The sequence below is a fragment of the Equus quagga genome, chromosome 3, assembly GCF_021613505.1.
Source record: "Equus quagga isolate Etosha38 chromosome 3, UCLA_HA_Equagga_1.0, whole genome shotgun sequence".
Classification (NCBI taxonomy): domain Eukaryota; kingdom Metazoa; phylum Chordata; class Mammalia; order Perissodactyla; family Equidae; genus Equus; species Equus quagga.
Genome location: NC_060269.1, coordinates 80,225,645 through 80,243,813, shown reverse-complemented (window position 1 = coordinate 80,243,813; position 18,169 = coordinate 80,225,645). Strand labels below are relative to the sequence as shown.

Below are 18,169 nucleotides of genomic sequence, written 5' to 3'. Positions count from 1 at the left end.
ATTTCTCAAAAAACTTCTCTATCAGGGAAGAGCTTGATAAGAGAAAGCCTGAATATGAAAAGAAGGATCTCTCTGTCTGGTTAGGGTTGTAGCTTTTCCTAGATGGAAGAAAAAAGTAAGTAGACAAACCTCAGGTTATGAATTGTGCCTGCCTATACTATGTTCACCCTGCTCTTTAGCATCTGACCCTTATCCAGGCTTTCCTGCAGCAGTTCATTTCATATGCATCGCTAGAAGTCTGTGAAAATCCAATTGTGCATATGGTTTGTTATTGATGTCTACTCTCTTAATATTAATTTTAACCACATTTGTTGTTCAAACGTATTTTAATAGTGTCACAAAAGAGCTATAAAAATTTAGATGTATACATGGAACTTAATTTTTCACATGCAGATTATTTACTTTGCAAATCCTATTATTTTCATATTAGTAATGAAGTACTGTGTTGATAAAAATGTTTTTTCTTTGTCTGATTGGAGCTGGGAGAGAAGATATACTAAGTAGAAGTCATTACCATTGTGCACAAAGGAAGATATAAACCTAGTAGGTTTTCAGAGAATGCAGCTCTGTTATAGATTGCTTATTTCTATCAGTCTGAAAAGTATTACAACCCATGCCTGAAATGAAATAAGTAGAGTTTCAGTGGAAAACAATGGGAAAGAAGGAAATTGTACTTTTCACCTTCTCTTACAAAATGCATGGTGTATCCTTTTTAGTTGTTCTTTTCTAATTTTTTAAAAAACAATTACATTACTAATGATTCCATTTATAATACGTAGAAGCAGAAGATGAGCAGTTTTTAGTAGCCTTTATCATGTTTTAGCAAGTGAACTGAGGTGCTGAGTAGCAGAGTTTAAAATAGTGCTTAAAATGTCATCCTTAATCCAATAATCTTAAACTTGTCCCTTCACCAAGCTTCATTATCAGCACTGTGTGGTGTGAATTTCATTTGAATGGGTGGTTTGGGAAGGTTAGGTGGGTTGTTTAGTTGCAAGTCGTATGAAGGTTTGAGGCAGAGGAGTTAAGAGGAATTGAAAGGTAGTGTCCTGCAACCACAGAAAGAATAATGAGAAGCTAAGCTCTCGATTCTTATACCTGTCAGGGTCTGAACAAATTATAATTAGGGGTTTTTCGCTATGTGGAATGATTATGAAGCTTAGCGTCCAAAAAAGCCATGGTGATGTCAGACTGTTTCCTAGAAGGTTTGGTATAATCAAAACTGTAAAATGATCTAAACCAAGGGTTGGCAAACTATGACCTACAGGCCAAAGCTAGCACAACCCCCTCTGTCCCCCGCACCCCACCTGTTTTTATAGATAAAGTGTTATTGGAACACAACCATGCTCACTCATTTACATTTTGTCTGTGTCATCTTATTTGCTATAATGGCAGACCTGAGTAGCTGAATCGAGATCCTGTGACCTACAAAACCTAAAATATTGACTGTTGGCCCTTTACAGTAAAGTTTGCCATTTCTTAACAGTGGGTGGGGTATATAAAATAGATTTCTTATGTATAATCTTTTATTGAAATAATACTTTCATTTTAAAAGTTTTACCCATAATAAAGATGAATCATCCTGATTAACCTTGAACACATCTAAATTATTGTACAATTTCTTCAATATTCTTTTTGATAGAAATTATTTTATAAATACTAGTTAGAAAAATGCATTTTTAACTTAAATGATTCTGAGGTTTTGAGTGTAGACCTGAAGCACAATGGACAGATGAAACTTTCTTCTCTGATAAAGATTTTCTTGTGAAAATAAATATTAAGTAAAAACATAAATTCCTTCCATCTAAAATCATGTAGAATAATGTGAAATTTTGCGTTTATTACTATATGAAACTGTCTTATTTGTTGACTTGTTTATTATCTGCCACCTCCATTAGGATGTAGATTCCAGGCGGGACCTTCTTTGGCTAGTTTACCACTGTGTTCTCAAACCCCAGAACAGTGCCTGCGGCTCAGTAAATCCTGATGGCTGGACAGGTGAAAGGATGATCTCAAGTGATGGATGTCAAATAATATATAAAACTGTCACCAAAACTAGGTGACAGTATTTAAGTTGATCAGTATTAGTTTGCATTTCTGAAGATCTTAATAACATTGAATTGGTGAGCTTCAATCATAGAAAATAAAGCAGCATATCATGAGAGGAAGAAATCTTTGTTAATTTCTTGGCTCCTGTGGAGTGAGATGGATGTATTAGAGGGAGGATAATGTGGAGATTGGCATTAAACTCTTTAGTGGTCCAAGTTATTTAACATTTCTAGGCTTTATTTCTGAAACTTAAGCAATAAATTGTATATAAACCTTTAATTCAGTGTTGAACTCCTAGTAAGACCCCAATAAGTGGTAGCTGTAAGGCTGATGTTCTCATTATTTGTATAATGGGAAATATTTTATCATTTTAAATTTAGCCTAATGCTCCCTTCTCTACCCCGCTGTCCCCCAGTTTTTTCTCCTTGAACATAGTGTAACCGTGCAGGTCAGGGAAACTCAGTAGAAGTCCCTCTCTCCCTCCCTCCCTTCTTCTCTCCCTGCCTGTCCCCCCTCTAGCTTGATTTAGAACTGGTTGATGAAAATTTCTCCTCAAAGCCCATCAGCTGCTGTGACCACCTGAAAAGGATCTTTACAACAAAAGCCCTCACCCTTACCTAGGGAAGTAATTGTCAAGTGGGGACTGCCTGTTCTGGATTTCTCAGAGCCATACCCTATTTCAAGCCAAGCCCAAGCAGAAGGGGTCCCATGTACCCAGATAGGCTGGAGCAGTTCCCTTGCTTCTGTCTCCCATTCTTCAAAGTCTGTGCAGATTTGGGTTATTTCTTTCTCTCTAGAGGGAAAAAATGTATTTCATTAGTTCTCATAGTAGGATAGAGAAGATACAAAGAGTGAGAAAGAGAAAGTGAGACTGTGTGTGAGTGCCTGTGTATGTGGTGAGTACCATCTTTTTATAAGCTACTGGGTTTTATAACATGCTGATATAGAACTATTTTGTACTTTTGTTTATAGAAAATATAATCTTTATAAATTCTCATATCATTTAGAAAAAACCACTGATACATTGCCGTAAGTGATTTAAATGTTTGAGGTTTGAGTTGTTAGGAAAGTAGACTGACTGGAAGTACAATAAAATATGGGGAAATTGTTTAAAGAGACATCCCTCTGCACACTTGAGTGCTCACTTTTTCCCCTCTGGAGTGGCTTTGTTATTGCAAATTGACAACTTTGCAATTAAAGTGATTAATGACATACCCTAGTGTTTATGGGTCCTGAGGTCAGTGAGCCCAAAGATGGCCATGCTGTGGGAAACTTAGATGGGGCTCATCTCACAGAAGATGAACTAAAAATCCTCCTCTTTTCTGTGTAATTGTTTATGAGTTAAGTATATGAGGAATGGTTGAAGGAGTCACCAAGACATAATGAGTGATGCGAATAATCCTTATCAGTCTAGTTCTGTTGCCTGAGTCCTCATTCTTAAACGCTAATGTGAACATTCATTGGCTACTTTATTAACTAAAAACATGTTATCTTATAAAGCAGTATTAGAAAAATGCGTTAAACTAGTTAAAAATATAACTTAAATATAACACCATTCATTAGGTGTTCATCAGATGCAGTTTTACTTGATTCCTTTGAATCTGGTTCTCGTTAGTGTTACTGCTTGTTGATGGCATTATTTTTCCTATCCATTATGCTAACCAGGGCCTCACAATTCTAGTTTCTAATACAATGCATTATAGCTTAGAACTCCTTTCAACTGTTTAGCTAGAAGTTCTGAAACTGGTTGTAATGCATCAGGGATTTTTATTTTGGATACTGCTCTTAGCAAAAATCAATCAATTTTCAAAATAGATGGTTCCAGCCACACTGACGGCTTTGTTCTTTGAATTCCGTGAGTTGAGGATAGTACTGGGCCAAGGCACTAGTCTCTCACCATCATAGCTTACTCCTGTACAGTGACTTTGCACTCGGGGAGGAGAGAACAATAGGCAAATTGTTGAGCCCATGGCACTAAGCCATTTCCAGGATCTCTGCTGGTTTGAAACACACACTACACAAAAGTGACTTGTGATGATCACTGTGATTGAAAGGGAGAGATTTTATCCCATTGCGTATTTCCCAGGATTGAAGAGAAAAATGTAGGAATAACTTTTAATAATTATACCTTAGTTTTTAAAACTATTTAAAAATCTTTACAAAATTATTTACTTTTAAGTAACCCATGACATTTCTAAAGTAAAGGAGCAGATGGTTAATCTAGTAATTTTCTAAAACAAAAAGAAAAACAAAAACAAAAGAAACTATAAAAACTTTAATTTTGAGAAATAGTTTTCCTCATTCGTATATTAGGATTTTCTCCTCAGAGAGTATAGGAAATATATATTTCACTTTGCTGAAGGAAATGAGATTTTCCTGCATAAACATTGATTAAATTATGCTCCTAGTCTTTGAGTATCTTATTAAACAAAGTTCAAGAAAGCACTAGTTCAATAAGAAATATGCTGTATAACAAAAGATTCTGAGGATTTTATGGATTGTACTATTTCTTTCCCTTAATTTTAGCTGCTTGTAAGAGACTTAAGTAAACATTTCAGACTTACAGAGGTTTACTTTCTTTGTTTCTTTAAAATAGCATTTCCCAGAGGGTTTTCCCCTTCCTAACTCCAGTCTTAAAAAAGGGCTCCTAAATAAATGAGTAACTAAATAAATGAGTATTCCATATTTCAAATGGGTATGGACAACAATTCACAGTATTTTCTTCTTTAGGCGTTTAAAGGCTCTGAGAAGTCTTGTGGCTAAGATGCTTATGTAGCTTCAAGTTTTCCAGATATCTTTGATAACAACACCTTATTCTTTTCTTTTGTGTTTTGGAAAGTAGTTTTCTAGGAGGCATGCTTTGAGACATAGTCTTACTTATTATAAAAAGTAACACATATACATTGTATAAAAACACACAGAAGAGAAAAAACAAATATCATCCACAGAGAGCCTCTACTAAATTGTTGGTGTGTGTTTCCATCTACTTTTTCCGTGTACCGATATGCTATATATGCTATTTTATATCTTCCTTTTTTCACTTACCATCACAAAGTAAGCGTGCTCTCACGCAGTTGTGAGAGTGACTTTAATCTCTGCACAGTGTTCCATCGTGTGGTTATATTACAGTGAACCACTGCCTCATTGTTGTGAATTTGATCAGTTGTTCCCAATTTTTCACTAGTGTAAGTTATACTGTAGGCAACAAGTATGTTTATACATAAAGTCTTTTCTATATTTCAGATTATTTCCTTATAATAGATTCTCAGAAGTTGATTATTATGTCACAGGGCATGAGCTTTTTCAAAGCTTCTTATAAATAAATGCTAAATTATTTTCCAGAAAAGCCGTAATAATATACAACTCTTCCAGCAACATATAGAGTATTCTCATAAGCATTATGTATTAATATTTTTTAAAAATCTTTACACATTTGAAAGCAAAAGGTGGTGTATCTTTTTGTTATTCTGTGATAATCAGTAAAGTTTTATTCTTTTGAGCTAGTGTTATTACTATTCAGTAATTTTGCAGATTTCATTTGTCATGTATTCTAAATATTCTGAACCACAATAGTTTTAGTGTCATAAGAGTATGTGATTACATTTAAATAGATTTATCTAGCCTCCTGATCTTTTAAAGTGTAACTAATGCACGTTATAGATTTTATGTACATATACGGTGTGTTAAAAATGTTTTTCCAAATATTTTTAGTGTGGACAGATTGATTACTTCTGTTTACTCCAAAAAACGAACACGCTAAAATGAAGACCATTTTAAACAGGATTCAAAAATTACATGGTTTAAATTGTGACCTGCTGTAATTATTCAAACAGAAGTCGGACGAGTACCTGATTGGCTTGTGATAAAGTAACTCTGAGGGACCTTCTAAGTTTCAATGATTCTATGACTCACTGTGTTGTTATTTAAATATTTAAACCAACAGAACTAATTTTTATTGCATCTAGTGTCAGCTGTGTTATTTGATGTTTAATTATAAGCCATCTATTTTTTTCCTTCCAAATGATTGTGTTTTTAATGTGCAGTGGACTCAATCCTGGGATCCTGAGGGCGTGTAGCCCCTCTTTTCTCTGACTGCTTGTCTTAGTTCATGCTGTTGCATGTGTGAGATTTTATCAGAAGGCAAACAGGGCAAACAGATTTGAGTTTCAGATTTTAAAATTTTTTTGTGAGTTCAAGATTTCAAGCAGTTTTTTTGTAGAACTTTCACTCTATAAAGTACGTTAGGACTCATTATTATTCTGTGCTTTCTCCACAAAATAAGAAGTTAGACTTCAGAATTAATGAAAACTAACCATTGTCGTTTTGTTGTTGCTAACACTGTTTAAGTAGGAACTAACACCTAGAAAAAAACTAAGGGGTTTGTTTTCATGGACATAGAATATATGCATTTTATTCCGTTTGGAAACCTAATGACTGTTAAACATCTTGTTCTTTTTAGAGATTGTTTTTAAATTGCTAGATGAGCTCCATGCACCTTTTAAGTGTCCAGATACATAAGGATACCATCCTCTCTCTTATGGCAAACTTTCAACAATGCCTTGGGTGGTTTTAATAAGTAGATCCTTTGTGATTACATCTTATTGTGAAATTTCAATGAAAGGAAGATTCCACTGTTGTGTACTTGAACTTGTTTCCTTTGCTTGTAATCATAATCCTGTAAGGTAAAAGAGAAATTGTCCATTTGAGAGTACACATGGTTGTGCAACTGCACACAGTCTAATTCTGTTCTCCAGTAACTGAATGTTAGCATCCTTTGTGGCCTCTCATTAGGTTAGCCAATTATTCAGTCAGTGCTTGCCCTAGCTAACGAAATTAGTTGTTATTGGAAAATTCAATTGCTGCCAAAAATGTTGATTGGAGTTCATTGCTAGGTTATGCTCGTAGAGACCAAATATCCTTTACAAGCGTTTTCTATTGGTGATCTGTTATCACTATAAGTAAAATGATCTCATGGTTTGTATCTTAAAATTATTATCACTTATAATTTACCTACTACGGTTGCATTTCTTGAATTCTGCACTTGATGTCTTATCAGGTTTGTGTAAGAGGAGTGAAATTGCTTCTGGCCTAAGTAAACATAACATATACCTTAATACTAGGTAAATCATTAGAAGTTTTCCCAAACATTTTGTTACTGTCCTTGACTACAGCCAGGGCCTTGTAATATAAAAGAACTGTTGGCCTTAGCCCCATCCTAGTGATTTACTTTCTCTAGCTTTGAAGTTCCTCATCTGGAAAATGAGGATACTGATAGTTGCTGCTTTGCTTATTTGTCATGAGATAATTGCTCCAAATCAGTTATTGCTACTATTAGTCCATGATAACCAAAGAGACGGTAATAATACAAAAAAGCATATATTAAAAATAATCTGAACTTGCAAATAGTCAAATTCTGTGCATGGATTTTTGTGCTTTCCTTGTTCTCTGTTTTCCACGCTTATTACTGATGACCTCTATGACATGTCAGGCACAGTGCTGATACAGAGACACAAATGGGACATGGTCATCACCCACTGAAATTATAGCCTAGAGGAGGAACTTACAGTTTAGTTTTAGTATAACAAATGTATTAACTTGCATAAGGACTTACAAGTATGAGTACGAAATAAATACTCATTCGGTGACCCAATTCAACCAGAATTTACTCACTATCTTCACAGAGGAACCCAGTAGCCTATGGACATATTCATGGATGTCAGGAGAAAAGGCACATACTGTTGGAGACAGAGATTCGGCTTAGATGAGGAACCCCTCAAGGATCAGAAAGTCACGCTTATTCTACTTTGCCCTTTTGGATGGGGAATAGCCTTAATTTAAAGCTTAAACATGGGTGCATCAGCTAACAGGATTGGTGTTTGTCTTCCCTCGTTTGAGTATGTAGAGAACTAATGATTATCTAGGATGAAAGGGTATTGGATCTTGCAGCATTTGACTTACATGAACTAATTAGTAGTTTGTAAATAGTCAAAATCATGAATTAAGAAACTATAAATTCTGATGGTTTAGTATACTAAGGTATATAATAAAAATTCCATTAATAAGATTTCGAGTTTGCAAAAGTCATTTTTTTCTCTTTTTCTTTTTTCCCCCTCAGAGCATCTGCTACATCCAAGCCTGAGCTGGTTCCTGTTCAAAAGGTGCGTTTCTATCCTAGTATCACTAGGGTACCATTTGATAGCCCCTCTTGAACCCCTGCAATTTCATTCCTGTCTTAGGCCATACTCACAATTTGTAGTATCAATACAGTTTTCTTCACAGTTCTTTTCCTTTAAAGATAACAGGGGAAAATGGAAATTAACGTATACAGGATTACCATCTATAATTATACCTGGATGATTAAAACATTATTTCCAATGTCATATGTTATCAATAACTTATGTCTCAGTTTCTTACATTCACTTTTAATTTGCCTATCTTTATTCACATTTTCTAAAGAGAATAAGCGGTTACTGAAAATGAATATTACAATAAGTCTTTAATAACATTTTGTTTAATAATAAGTTTTTAATTATGTTTTCAGAGTATTCTTAGATTAGGTTATTGGCAAGTACCCTTTTCTCTCGTATATATCCTCATTTTGTCCCAAACCATTATTCATATACATCTGGTTTATGCTTTTTGGAGTTTTCTCCTTAATTCTCCTTGTGCCTTTCCATTGAATTACTTATTATATTGATTTGCTGAGGCATTAAGCTATTTCCCCCTCTCAGCTAGCTTTATTGTTTCTGTAAGATTAATTTAGATCACCTTTTTCTTCTTAAAATTAAATTTAATAGAACCACCATTATATGCTTTAAAAAAAATTTCATTGTTTTTCTTTGGAGATGGTAGGGTGAGTAGAGATTTATTCTTAAACATCATAGAAACTTAAACTGTTTTTTTCTCTTAAAGTTTATACTTGCTTTGGAATAGGGATTTGCACACACAAATTCTGTTAATTTTAGGAGAAATTGATCTTTCTTACTAGCTTTTCTTTTTTTTTATTTTTTTGCTCATGGTAGTGAAGAAACATCTAAGATCATTTTTTTCCTTCTATAACTATTAAATATTTATTTTGGAAAAAGGAAAGAATTTTATTCCATCTCTGAATGATATCTCAGAACATTCCAGAAAGAGAAACAGGTGGATTGCAGGAAAGGGAAAGGATTGATTTTTTTTGTTCATTTGTTTGTTTTTTTGTTGTTTTTGTGAAAGCAACTTCGTGATTCAAAATAATTAATTAGAATGTGCACATTTCTGAGTTAGATGAAAATCATCTTACTCTTTTTTTTTTAATTGAAGAGTTAGAAATGTGCTCTTCTTTCTGCATGAATCAAATAATTGTGCTCTGGAGAGTAATTAAACCTGTTTGAAAGACGGAATTTTAATTGAGACTCTGGATATTTTAAAATAAACATTTCAGTTAGAGATATTTTGTTTATTATGGGGTATTTTAAAAATGTTCCTTTGGAATATGTCTCACTTGACACTTATGATGACCTTTAGGCTTTATGATAGCTTTCCTGCTCTATTTCCCAAATGTTTTGAAACTCCTTTCGTTTTTATTAAAAAAATATATTCACTGTGTGCATCTGTATTATGCATGTTGGGACCCATTAGCATGCATGTTATGCTATATCAGCTCATTGTTTTTATCTGGAAACATGTAAAGTTTGGGCTGCTAACATGATTGTGTTTGTCTTTTAGAAACTAGCTGTGTGTTCTTTTCAGTGAATCCATTTTGCATGTGTTTGGTGTGTTTTGTGTATGTTTATTTTTATTTTACATAGGGAGAACCTAAAGAAGTAGTTAAACCTGTGCCCATTACATCTCCTGCTGTGTCCAAAGTCACTTCCACCACCAACATGACCTACAATAAGGCACCCCGGCCCTTTGGCTCTGTGTCTTCACCAAAAGTCACATCCATCCCATCACCATCGTCCGCCTTCACCCCAGCCCATGCGACCACTTCATCACATGCTTCCCCTCCACCCGTGGCTGCTGTCACACCTCCCCCATTTGCTGCGTCTGGACTGCATGCTAATGCCAATCTTAGTGCTGACCAGCGTCCATCTGCACTGAGCGCTGGTAAACCTGCAGTTACTGTCCCACGGCAGCCCACAGTCACCAGCGTGTGTGCCGAGACTGCTCAGGAGCTAGCAGAGGGACAGAGAAGAGGATCCCAGGGTGACAGTAAACAGCAAAATGGGTAGGTGGCCAAGGGTGCTTTCTGCTTTTATCAAAACTCTTTTTTCAGGCAATTTCCAGGAAACAATCTACATTCCCCCAAATCAGCTGTTCTTGGAAGGAAGGAAGGTGAAGTTTTATTTGCTTCATTAACATGTAGCTTTATATTATATACATACAGCACTTTCTGCGAGGCAATTATAGGTTAATCGAAACCTAATTATGCATTTTGACGTGTCATGAACCATGTAACCTACTCCATAACTCTTTTTCTCCAAGTCCTAGCACAGCATTGAGCAGCTGGCACTTATAATGCAGGGCGAATCTTGAATCTTTCTTCCTCAGTTTTTCCATCCTTTGATTAGCCACCTAAAGTTTAAACAGTGTTACAGTTGTGTCAGCTTATGTCTCTCACTCTGAGGAGAGAGGAATGAGGAGTTGGTGAGAAGCTTTCTTTCTAGGAAATAATCTTAAGAAGACAGAAAGCAAATTGAGTTTTAACTCATGTCTATGCATCCTGCATTAGTTTAGGTCAGATAGCTTGCAACACGCTTTTCAGATAACCTTAAGCTAGAATTTAGTCTTTAAAAGCAAATAATAATGGCAGAACAGTAACATTAAGGGGTACGTAAAAAACATCAGAAGCAAATTAGAAAATATTTTCATTGTAAAGATTTTTCTAAAATGAACAGGTTTAAAGCAGTGGACAGCAAATATGTAATGTCAGCAGAAGTTTTTGAAAATCTATTCCTTATTATTTTTCCCTTTTTGTGGTATATTTTTTGAAAAATTGGTTGAAGTGTATTTTCAATGGCCTCCATTTATAAGTGGTCATTTTATTCTTTTTGGAATTCAGTGACCATACTCTAAGCCGAAGTCATTTTTGTAAAATCATTTTGATCAGATTTATTGTGACAAAAATGTACTTTAAAAGGAAAACAAAGGGAAATAATCTGCATGCGTGAAGCTTTTTACCGATGCCAGTTCCCAGGAAAATATAATTAAACTAATTGTGTGGATAGGTCTTTTCTGAGATAATCCCTTCCGAATGTTAATTCATGTAATGAAGGGGCTGTGCTTTCTGTAGCGCTGCTGCCATGGCGACTCTGGGGCCCTGACAGCGAAGGTGGCAGGGCTCCAGGCTGCCGCTGAGAGGGAGAGCAGGTCTGGAGGAGCAGCTCCCAGGCCCACAGAGGGTTTTGTGGTTGTGGGTGGCTTTTTACAGTTCTGCTGTGTTTATTGAGAAAAACTAGAATCCCTCAAACAGTGTTATTTCTTCTTTCATGTGAGGAAGAGAATAACATAGTGTTGAGGTGTGTTTGGTTGTATTTTTTTGTATGTCTATGTTAAGACGGTAGATTTTAGAGTAATTGAAGTAGATATCCTGAAAAGACAGATGCTGCCCCTCAGGTGCTAGCCCCACAGAAAACTAAAAGCAGAAGTTTACTCTGTTTATTAAATTTCAGGTTTGGTAGAAGAAAGTTCGTTGAAAGAAGTGTTTGAGCTAAAATCTTTTCTCCTTACTAACACTTCTTGAAATTTTGTAAGAAAGTCTTTTTTCTGGAAAATCATGGAAGTATAAGCAAGTCGAGGTTATGAAAAAGTACGACATTTAAAACACGTGAAAATACCAAGCTTAAATTTTGTGTTTTATAAGCACAGCTTTGGTGATTAAATTTGAAACACTTTAAAGCTTATTATTTTCAAACTATAACTGTAGGCAGTGGTATGGTTATAGGGCCGCTATGGTGGCTTCTTAATCAGTCGACGTGGGATTATGGAGCATGTGCCTGGTGTCCAGCACTGGGCAAGACTCAGGAGAAAAGGGATTATTACATATTTTGCATCATCAGCAAGCAAGTTACTGCTTTGCATTTAGAAACTGGGTGTATTTGAAAAGAGCTTGACTTCAAATGTTGTCCAGCTGTTAGGACAAGAACTGGATTTCTGTGAAAGCAACGTGTGGTGTCTGAAATTCTAAGACAAGTTTGCAGTGCCCTTTCTCTTACTGTGTTTAGATTAGTGAAATCAAAAATAGATCACACCCTTTACTAGGCAGTCATGTGTCGTTTTGAATAGTAGGTGTTTTGTGACATTGACGAATGCATTTCCTACATCAGACGTCAGATGGTTTTTCTGAAATCATTGTCAGATTTTTTACTAATTATGTGATAATTAAATTTCCCATATTTTTATAATGTTACAAAAGGTCTGCAACAAAGCTCTTTCAAAGTTGAGAGTGGTTACTTTTTATTAATTAATTTTTATTTTATAAATAATATATTGCCAGTAACCAAAACTTTAAGAGTTCAGAAGAATTAAAGTTAAACGCATAGTTATCTTTTTCCTCAAAGTAGGAGGACTGTTAGTTTCTATGTGATTTAAAGTAATAGCTAATGTGCCTGTTTGAGAGACATCCCACACAAATTTCTATAGGATTAATAAATAGAAGACACAAATGCTTATTAATTAAGCATCATTACTGAGAAATAGTTATTCATCCTGATAGTATGAAATCTATAATTATGTTGATATTTTAAGAATGTTTCTTAATAATACCACATAAGCATTCCTGTTCTTTCTTATAAATAATAATGAACAAGGCGCTTTAAGAAAGTTTTAATCTTTCTTCTGCGTACACAGATAGTTGTCTCGGCTTGCTGTTTTCTTTACTACTCTCCTTCCTCTCCTTAGAGGAAAATGGGCTTTATATTCCAGACTGGAGGGGAGCTCTTTGCGTCAGGTAGCTGAAGTGATTACCTTTTTCCGTTTCCAAAGGCCTTTGCATTATAATGTGCCACTGCTTTCAAGAGGTAAGTCTTTCATAGAGCCTTCCTAAATGTCAGTTTTGTTGGACTGCAGTCTCTTCTAACAGTTCCTATGTGGTATTTTGAAGAATCTGGCCTTGGAACGTACAAAATAAAAAAACAATATGGTAGTAATATTTTTAAATGCTTTTCTTTTTGCAGAAAACACAAGTGACAAAGTTAGTATCTACATTACTGGAGAGGAAATATGGTGATTTATATATGAGTAAACAGCATGAATGCCTGATTTTTGCAAAATTAAGTTAAATTTTGCAAAACAGCTGTAACTTAGAATAACCACATTTAGTGTTTTCAGTAGGTTTGGTTTGCATTGCTATGTTGTGGTGAATTGCTTTATAGTAATAAATGGTAGTGTTTAACTTTTTTCATAAAATATATGTGGGGTTTGCTGTGTAATGGTTTAAAAGAGGTAATGCTTGTGGGAATGTAATTTGTATCAGTTGAGACAGAAGACAACGATAAAGATAGATGGAGAAGAATAAAGATACGTACCTCTAGTGAATAGCATATATAAAACTAAGTTGATTTCCAAATTCATATCAAAAACCAGTGTTTCCCAGGAAAGTCTCTAAAAGCTTTATGAGTTTTCAAACAATATTACTGGAAGGTTTAGACCTCTGTACGTGCAGTTGTGTGTTACTGGATGATAGAAAGTTATACACCTTTGAAATTAATTGAGAGAGATAATTACGAACTTACTAATGTCACAGTTAGTTGGCATAGGCATTGGGAATCACTGTGATCTAATTTTAAAACCTTGCTTTTATGTCTGTTAGTATTGACAGTAAACAGGCTGGTGATTACTAGCTTTAAAAATTGATAAAAATCACATTAGATAAGAACTTAAAGTAATTTTGTTTTAATGGAGTTATGATTATTCTGAGCATGTGGAGAAATTTCTTATCACATTGTAGAGCAGCATTGGAAATAGGGAATATCAGTCTTAGACACACCCACGAGAATTCACTTTGAATTACGAGAGCAGCTTCCTTCTGGTGTGGCTGTGGTCTCACTGACAGGATGGTTTCATGTTGTACACACCTAGGAATACTATGCACCAGTGTACTGGTCAGACATCCCCAAACCCTCATTTCCTGTTGTCTAGTTAAAGTGAGATTCTTATACACAAAGATTTTAACTAGTTACTAGATTCCAACATAACAGTTTGACTTGTAAAGGAGGAAAAATAAGACTTGGAAAAATAAATTTAGCTTTTAGGTTAATTATAATCATTTTTTAATTCCAGATTCAGATTCATTAAGTTATTAGGTGTTATTGTGCATTGTGCTAGGTCTTCCTAAATGCATTATCTGATTTAATTCTCTTTTAGACTTTGAACAATGAGAGGTTATGTAATTTTTCAAGTCATGTAGCTTGTAAGTGATAAAGATTCGAGATTAGGTCTTTGGAAGCCAAAGTTTGGTAAGCCTTCCTCTGCATCACCAGCTTGTGACCCGGGCTTATTTCTGTTACTTGAAATTAGTGTTTGTTTTTAGTGATTATGGACTTGAGGAAAATTGAGTGAATTGAGGCTATATGAGTGAATAATGTGCATAAACTACAGCCAGGTTTGATAGCACTTTCCTTGTTTTGAGCAGTTGGGGAATCGATACTAACAGCAAACCTGTACTTATACAGTTTTTTTTTTTTGAGGAAGATTAGCCCTGAGCTAACATCTGCCAATCCTCCTCTTTTTGCTGAGGAAGACTGGCCCTAAGATAACATCCATGTCCATCTTCCTCTACTTTATATGTGGGACGGCTGCCACAACATGGCTTGATGAGCAGTGCCACGTCCCCACACGGGATCTGAACCTGCGAACCCCGAGCCGCCAAAGCGGAAGGTGCGCACTTAACCGCTGCACCACCAGGCTGGCCCCCTATATAATTTTTAAAGTGCTTTCAAATATGTTAAACACATGACCTTACCAGAGGTCTGAAAGACAGAGAAATTGTAACCCATTTCACTGTTGAGGAAAATGAGGGTTCTGTGACTTGCAGCTTGCCCAGGGCACAGGCGAAGTGGGCAGCACAGCTACGGTGAGAAACCAGGCCATCTGACTGTCACCTTGGCACAGATGCCACTGCCGTGTATGGTTGCTATTTCATTAGGGTACATTTTCTAAAATACGTGAAAATATTTGTTTGACATATTCAAGTTGACATCTTCCAGTTAAAACCAATCAACCCCCCACTTGCTGCCCCCACCACGCCATAGAACATTTACCCCCAACTTCATGTTGACATAAAGATTTTCCTAAACTTTCAAATGTTTAAATAGATGTCTAAAATTCTACTCTGTTCAGGAGAAGGTAATTTGGAAAATATCCCTGCTATTTAAAATAGCAGTGCAGAGGAGAGAATGCTTTACATTGTGGCTACAGAAGAATAAATACCTGTAAACTATTGAGATCAACTTAGTCCTGCGTGTCACTCCCATTCAGCAAAACTCAGCCCTCTGCTGAGTTAATGAAACTGACTCGAGTGTGTGGAAATATAGTGTAGCTACACTGCACGGTCTTAGTGTTCAGACTGCGGGGCAGTGTTTCTTACTACATTTATAATGAATTAGTAGTTACTCTAACTAAACTTCATTGCAGAAGGATTGATTCAACAGTGTGTTGACACACTTTATAGAGTTTAGTCTTCGCTATCCATGATGGAATATGAATATATTTGTTTCTAATGATTCTACGCTTCATCAGCTATGTGAATGAATTATGTTTTGAGGTTTCCCTCTTCCGGTGTTACTAACCTCGTTCCTTAACTGTATCATATCAGACGTGCCCTTCTGGGCAGTAATGAGGTCTCTGCTGTTACAGAATGGTGGAGTTCCCACAAATCAGTTCTAAACTTACTGGGATATGCTTGCGAATGAGGGCAGTGTAATGCCAGACAGGAGAGTATGAAAATTGAGTGATAGTTCATTATTTATGACCCAGTGTGTTTCTTATATTTTTTCATCATAATCATTACATTGCAAAAAATTAGAGAATATTTTCAAATAGCTTATCATTCCTTTTTAATATATGATTTAGGATAGTTTATGTGAGGAGATTACACTTGCTATTAATATATACTTGTATTATGTGACAGTGAAAGATTTTCTCTTATTCTGATCGGATTTTAAAAGTGGTTTCTAAAATGATCTGTTTCTACATCTTACCATCTAGTAATTATTTTATTGTCTGCCTTTTGTTAGGAACATGGTAGGAACTTAGATTCGTGATAAAATGGATTTTATAGAAACTTAGAACTTTTTTTTTACATAGTGGATCTCTCTCCCTTGGTATTAGTAACTTGAGACTTGAACTAGCATTAATATATAAAATTTTTCTCAGTGTTTTGGGAAACAGAAAAACATTTATAAAACTGTTGTCCAAATAATAACAGTGTAACAGAATTTTGACTAACATTTGTTCATTTTTGTTTTTGTGTGTTTACATGATTATTTTGAAGCATGATGTTTGTGTAACATCTTCACATAAATTCGTTTCTAATTTCGTTATTTCATTTTGTTTCTTTTCTTCTTCTTCTTCTTTTTGGCCTCATCTTTGTCTGTTTTCCATCATCCTGGGAACATCAATGTCTTCTCTGCTCTATAACGTCTTTTTGTGTGTATTACTCCTCCAGTAACCCTGGCACTGTGTAAGTACCTAATCACTGGTTCCTTTTGTAATTTTCATCGTTGTCTCTCTGTAACTTTCCATCTTGCTTTCAACTTAACACCACCAGTGGATTTTTAGTGTCTTCTCATTGCAAGAATTTTCAGATCTGTTAAGGAGCCTAGGAAACATGTTTAACATCCTAGAGAACTTCATTTGAATCATTGAGTATATTCAGAACAACCATACTTCTGTAGTGGAACAACCTAGTAGGCTGATAAGTAAGTATACAGACGGTGTGCACTAGAGTTAGAGGTGTAGTTTGGGCCTCCTTGGTTTAGTATTTCTTAAAAATTTGAATGAACTTGCTAATTTTGAATGTCTCTATTTTGAAATAAAGTATTTGCTCTTGATAATTAAATTTATGTTCTATCCCAAATACATTTTTAAAAATAAAATCACTGAGATTATTCTCTTCTTTAATCATAGAGTATCAGAGTCTAGAGTTTCGAAGCCAGAAAACACTAAGTAAATGTTTAGAAACTTCTATCACTTAACACAAGACCTTGAGCTGTGGTGAATGTCACAGAGTATAAGGTGTACTGTACTTTTTGCAAGGGTGTCATGGGTAAAAAATATTTTTCAGTGGCGTCATTTTATTATTCTTAGTATCATAGCTTGACACTGCTGTTTTGTATTTTTATAGACCAAACCTATAGTGGCACTAAAATTGGCACCACTATAAGAGTCAGCTACACTCACTCACTATATAGAAATGTAGAACTATAATAAGTAGCTAAATAAAAGGTTTTTCAAATTGCATAAGATAAAGTGTCGTCTGTTTTGGAATTTATATCTGTTAAAGGAAGTGTATTTATAAGATAATCTGTGCCTATTATTTCCTAATTTTTAAAAATTTTGTCTTTTAAAAAGCATTAGGTTTTCAATATTAGTAAAAGGTATTTCAGATATTTCACTCTGAAATCTTGAAATAGTACCATAAATTATAATAATAAGTATAATGAGTATTACTAATTTTGTGTGTAAATACTATTGATTCTGTTATGTATGCAGATGACCCATAGTCTTAGAACACGCATCACAAATACATTTTCTAGTAGTCATAGACGAACACATTATGTGATCATTACTGTACTAGTATGGGTTAGTTACCGTGGAAAACACTACATACATTACCTATCTTACATATTCCTCAAAATAACCCTTTAAGGTGGATGCAGTCTCCATTTGTCAGATGAAAGTTACTTGACTTATCTACAGCACACACTGAGTGGAGGATGTGGTACTTGAAACTATTGTGTCTGACTCTAAAGCCAATGTTAACTTGAATTCTGTCATGTTCTTCACTGGACACAAACTCTTCTTGTGTACCGAGACGGTTTTGATAGTGTGACTGTTAAAATGACAGCAGTCCTTTGGCAGGCTTAGAGTACTGTGATTTTTCTCAGGAGTTCTACCCAGCAGGTGTTGCCACCCACACCTG

At 35.1% G+C, this 18,169-nt stretch overlaps 1 protein-coding gene across 5 annotated transcripts in view; it reads left to right on the top strand.

Moving 5' to 3' along the window:
- The window catches only part of PDLIM5 (PDZ and LIM domain 5), a 197,222-nt gene that overhangs the window by 101,310 nt on the left and 77,743 nt on the right, over nt 1-18,169 (top strand). For 2 of the 5 annotated variants that reach the window (XM_046657501.1, XM_046657500.1), the window contains exons 4-5: nt 8,162-8,204; nt 10,164-10,255. In XM_046657501.1, the coding sequence (XP_046513457.1) occupies nt 8,162-8,204; nt 10,164-10,255 (135 nt within the window). Of the gene's footprint in view, nt 1-8,161; nt 8,205-9,836; nt 10,256-13,202; nt 13,220-16,693; nt 16,709-18,169 lie in introns of all 5 variants that reach the window. The other 3 variants (XM_046657502.1, XM_046657499.1, XM_046657497.1) reach the window with 3 other exon arrangements.